We start from the raw sequence: 5,085 nt of genomic DNA, 5'->3' as shown, positions 1-5,085 counted from the left end.
CAATAAGGGACAAACATGCAGTTCTGTCAGAGCAGAGGAGGGAGCTGAAAATGTGACGAGTGTCGGGAGATGAAGCGCAGGTGACGTCACCTGGAGGGAGTGGCTGGAGCAGGAGGACTCAGGCTGTGGTGCTGCTTCCTTTTTGCTCTCAGGAAGAGCTGGTGCAGTTTTTCCTGAGGTAAAGGTGCTTCTGAAGAGTATAGAGTGAAAACAAGACAACGTCCAGCCTTTACAGCTGTGCCGAGAGCTGCACCTCCCAGCTCTTTATTCACGAGTCATGTTCAAGCCAACAAACAAACACACTGACAGACGCTCCGTGCACATGCTTATATTACACTTTCAGATTAGACACGACGCGCTTGTTCTGTACATGCAGTAAAATGAGCCTTCATATTGTTTCAGAAGGAAAACAAGAGCATAGGATAAAATCTCGTTTCTCAGGTTACCACGTTTATGTGTTTACTTTTGTGCCATGTTGTTCTGAAAATGAAAGTAAAAGGTGTCACATTTACAGAGTTCATGATGTGTGCTATAATCTGGCAGTCACCTCTGAAGCGCATCAGCCTTTCTTTCTTTCATCGCTCTCGTCTCTCGTCCCTGTCGAGACTCCGTCCTCGTCACTTCCGCTTGTCCTCCTCTGTTCTCCCTCTCCTCCTTCCATCCACTCCCCGTCTGTCCATCTTTTCCTCCCAAAGCGGAAACCAAACCCTCCCTTCTCACGGCTGACAGCTTGGAGTCCTCCCGCAATGGAGGTCAGAGCATCGTTCCTCTTCCACCCATCCTCCCCCCCCTCCTGGTAGTGCATGCTCTCCAGAGAGTGACCCTCAGGGAAGGGCGACAACGGCTGGGCCATCAGTCTCTGGGCCTGCAGCAGAGCTTCTTCTTCCCACGACTCGTCATCCTCCTCACTCTCCTCACCTGGCTGGATGTCTCGAGGCCACTCGGCCCCCGGCTCTTCCAGAGCAGCCTGGAGGTGCAGCAGGGTGGACTCCAGCTCAGATCCACCCACTGTGGGCAGGAGGGCAGTGGGAGGATAAGGGTGTGATGTGACGAGGTGAGGGATGGAGGAGAGGAAGGCGAAGGAAAGGAGGGCGAGCTGCGAGGCACCAGGATTAAAAGAAAGTCTCATCTGGAAACAGAAACAGACTTATCAGCAGGTTATTGTGTTTATTAGCTTTGATCAGCTGATGCTAACGGTCGAGGGAGGAACTGAAATATTATTAAACAAATGGTAAAAATACTGCATTTAAAGTAAAAACCAAAAGAAAAAATGTGAACATTATTATTCAGTTTGTCTCATCACACACACACAAACCCTGAATCCGCCTCCGCCCAGTAAACAGGAAGTGCTGTCAGTAACCAGATAGAATAATGAATATTTGTACGGAGATAAAAACGTTTAGAGAAACTTCTTCAATCTGATGAGTTTTATTGTTTTCAGCAGACACATATTCAGTACTTACGTCAAAGTACTGATTATACTTCTCTATTCAAGTAAAAAAAAACAATATCAGTAGAAATAAAACCTTTAAATCAGTTTAAATCTTAATTGTAATGAAAGAACACGAGCAGAGAAGAAAATAAAACACATGGTAGACGCCGACTCCGCCTGTGAACCTCCATCACAGTGCAGCACACCAACCCTGCAGTTTTTAAGTGACACAGTTTGTTCAGCAGCAGCTTTCAGCCTGTGAAAAACATCATGTGACACAGATTTAACAACATGAGCATCTGTCCTTTAACTCTAAGCTCTCCGTCTTTTCTCCTCCTGAAATAAGCAGCTGGACTTTAGCTGCAGCAAACTGAGACAAACACACACAGTTTGTGTGTTTGCTGATGTTCGTTCAGCTCATAGAAACGCTGCCTTTCAAATGACCTCACACTTTAAAAACGTCACTCCCTTCATGCTCGCTGCTCTTCTGTAGAGCGAGCTAGATGCTGAAGTACCAGCAGTGGTTAAATATGGATAAATAAAAACTCCGGCCCACTTTAACCCCTCACTGTGCCCCCCAGTTGTTCCTCGTTCATCTCATTTTACCTGGCGATTAACAAACAAACAGGATTTCCTCTCATGTGTTTCATTTAGGCTCAATTCAGTTTGATATGTAAAACATCAGCAGTAGAAAATACATCTTGTTTAAAAATGTAGGGAGTAAAAGTAAAAAGTAGCCAGAAAAAAAAGAACTCAATTAAAGTTCAGATACCTGAAAATTCTACTTAAGTACAGTAACAAAGTAACTATATTTCCACATGTGAGAAAGGCTTCTTCCTGTTTGTCTTTCACAATAAAAGCCTTCAACATACCATGGTTAGCTCACAGTAGAGAGAGATCTCGCTCACAGAAATATTTCACAGCAGTTTGTGTCTCAGAGTAAGATAAACTCTAACCTTTGGTTTTAATAGTTTTGATATATTTCTAATATTTAACACAATCATCTTCTGATGCATGTTTGTTGTTTTTAATCATCAGTCATCTGTAAAGCTTTCTGAATTTCAGTAACCTGCATGAAAAGTTCTAAACTGACTGAAACATTGTTTCCATTAATCTGGAAATAACCAACGAAGAAGACACACAGCAGAAACCTGCCGCCGTCTCTTACCTTGTTCCGTGTGCGATGACCTGCTCTATCTCCTCGAAGAATCTCCACATCTGACCTTTTTAAAAACCGCCCACTCTCCTCTGCCGCCCCGCCGTCACCCATTGGTCACTCGACCCCGTGACGCACGAGAAGGCGAGCGCCGACCACGATAACCTTCATACTTTCTTCTGAGAAACGATGACCCACTTCATCACAGAGGCCCAGCGAGTCATCGCAATTATCGCCGTTTGATTGTTGAGGGTGACTCATTAGGACATTTCTGAGGACGGCGAGGGATTCCTTCCTTTTATCGCCGCTCGTTATGAATGTCAGCTCGCTGGGGAAACGCAGACACACCTGAAAGAATGTCATTCATGATGAGGAACCGTCTCTGTGACGGATCCAGACCAAATGACGCTGCGCTCTGAGTCAAATTACTGCCAATTATGTGACCACAGATCTTCTGAGAATTGATTTCTGAGAAAAATGTTTCACCTCCGGCCTTTTAATGATTGAAAGAAGAAAGTCACTGTTTCCATCACATGCACTCGTTAAGTAGTTCGAGGAACACGAGCAAGTCGATCGTTCATTAGAAAAACAGTGAATGTGATCAGGATGTGACGCCAACGAACGGTAAAAATAAAATGTGCAGCTTCAGATCAAACAGGCGAGGTCACCGTGTTATAATGTTTCATGTTGGTGTCCTGTTCCCACCACTCGTCAGTGAGAGCAGCTACAAGAACATAGTTCCTGCATGAAACTCAACAAGCTTTTAGGTTCATGCTAAACAGACAAACAACTCGACACGTCACAGGAAAAACATGAACGCTGGATTTTAACAATATATTTATTATCAACCTCACAACAGCTCGTCACAGTTTGAACTCCGTCTACATGTAAGTATTTGTCACTGACTAACAGTAATGTGGACCAAAAGCATCAGCGCTAACTTCTCCACCTCCTGCCTCCCCAAAGTCACCGTGGACCTCCAGGGTGGACACGCACCCCGGTGCGCTCTGGGAGTCGTAGTCCGGGAAGAAGTCGGGGCTTTGCAGCAGCTCCTGGGAGGGGTGGCTGATGACCTGCTCGCTGAGCGGGGAGGTCAGCAGGGACAGCTGCAGCTGGTCGATGGTGCTGGTGGGAAAAGGTTGCGATCGGTCCGGCGGGGAGCAGGTCGGCGATGAGGGACTGGTTGCCATGGTGGCAGCTCTCGGAAGAGCAGAGGGCGAGTTGACCTGAGAGTCATCGGAGAGAAGGGAACGGCGGAGTTTGGCCCGAGCGTTCTGAAACCACACCTGAGGGACAACGAGAGGGACAAGAAGACGTTTGTCACTTTGGACAAAGGGCCCACGTGAAGCATCCCACCATCCTACACTGCGACTGAAAGACACCACAGCTGAGTACCTGCACATGATTACAGTCTACCTGCATCTCTGTGGTTGTTTTACATCTCTGCAAACAGAACAGCTGCAGACACACAAAACAACAACAAACAAACAAAAAGGAGGAAAATTGCATGAAAATATGCAAAAACTCAAAAATGGCACAAATCGATGAAATGTCTCTAAAATGTCTGAAGAACAACCAGAAAGAGATAAATCTGTGTGCAGCAGAAGAAAACCCCACGGCCATGTCAGGGCTGAGAAATGAAACCAGACAGGAAGTGACTAAACCTGCACTTCCTTTAATGACCACTGGAGGCCGCTCCAGAAGCCTGTGCTCAAACCTACAGCAGAAATAAAGATGGTGCAAAGCTTCATCGTTTATCAGAACTGTGTGAGTCAGTATTCATCTTCAACCCTGTGCGTGTGAGGATCTTTGACTTTTACACTGCTCAGCCAATAAGAATGCGCCGTTTCATTTTAAATGGAGGCCTTGAAGGCGCCCGTCCTTCCAGACGTTTGTACCTGCAGGACTCTCTTGGGCAGGCCGGTCTTGTGTGCGAGGCAGGTCCAGTCTTTACCGTCGGGGTTGTGTTTCTGGGCAAAGTACGACTCCAACGCTCGGAGCTGCTCGCTGCGGAAGCACGTCCTGATTCGCTTGGTCCTCCTGGGGATCCGCCCACCTGCCGCCCTGTCGTCCGATCGTGGCTCTGGACTGCTGACAGACTCCTCCCCCTCACCTGACACCTGGGCTGAATTCGGCACCAACCAACAAAGCAGAACAAAACTTTCGTTCAAAATGAACTTTAGAGAAGTTTGACTGAGAAAAGGGTTTGAAAATGTTCACATTTGATTACATAATCACTAAACTGCCTTTTAAATCACGTTTGATGGTTTCATGATAATAAATATTAATAATGGTCTTCACCCTGGTCTCCGTGGTGCTCTCATAGTGACTGTATCAGAACTACGGAGCAGTGAAGCGTAAATGCCGGCTTTTAAAAAGAATCTGTTATTCTGACCTCTGTTTGATCCTGAACTCGTCCAGATCTCGTCGTTAGTATGTTAAGCTGTTTGATGACCGACTTTAATATCCGGAGGGTGTTTAAATGGGCGTTAAAGGC

The 5,085-nt window shown here is 46.3% G+C and overlaps 2 protein-coding genes across 2 annotated transcripts in view; both read right to left on the bottom strand.

Annotated features, from left to right (window-relative positions):
• Window positions 1-559: 559 nt before the first annotated feature.
• On the bottom strand, window positions 560-2,616 carry qrfp (pyroglutamylated RFamide peptide). The gene is made up of 2 exons (XM_087835455.1): window positions 2,601-2,616; window positions 560-1,129 (listed from the first exon to the last, which is right to left on the bottom strand). Exon 2 carries the CDS (start codon window positions 1,127-1,129, stop codon window positions 560-562), a length of 570 nt encoding a protein of 189 aa, XP_087691581.1. The 5' UTR covers window positions 2,601-2,616.
• An 877-nt stretch (window positions 2,617-3,493) lies between these two features.
• The window catches only part of LOC102779627 (LIM/homeobox protein Awh-like), a 3,709-nt gene continuing 2,117 nt past the window's right edge, over window positions 3,494-5,085 (bottom strand). The window contains exons 5-6 of the mRNA XM_087835437.1: window positions 4,487-4,713; window positions 3,494-3,874 (exon numbers count right to left, since the gene is read on the bottom strand). Of these exons, the coding sequence (XP_087691563.1) occupies window positions 3,494-3,874; window positions 4,487-4,713 (608 nt within the window). The remainder of the gene's footprint in view (window positions 3,875-4,486; window positions 4,714-5,085) is intronic.

This window comes from Neolamprologus brichardi, chromosome 22 (genome assembly GCF_056152115.1).
Source record: "Neolamprologus brichardi isolate AB-2024 chromosome 22, ASM5615211v1, whole genome shotgun sequence".
NCBI classification, from domain to species: domain Eukaryota; kingdom Metazoa; phylum Chordata; class Actinopteri; order Cichliformes; family Cichlidae; genus Neolamprologus; species Neolamprologus brichardi.
Note: the sequence above shows the minus strand (reverse complement) of the source record. Positions and strands in the feature narration are given on the sequence as shown.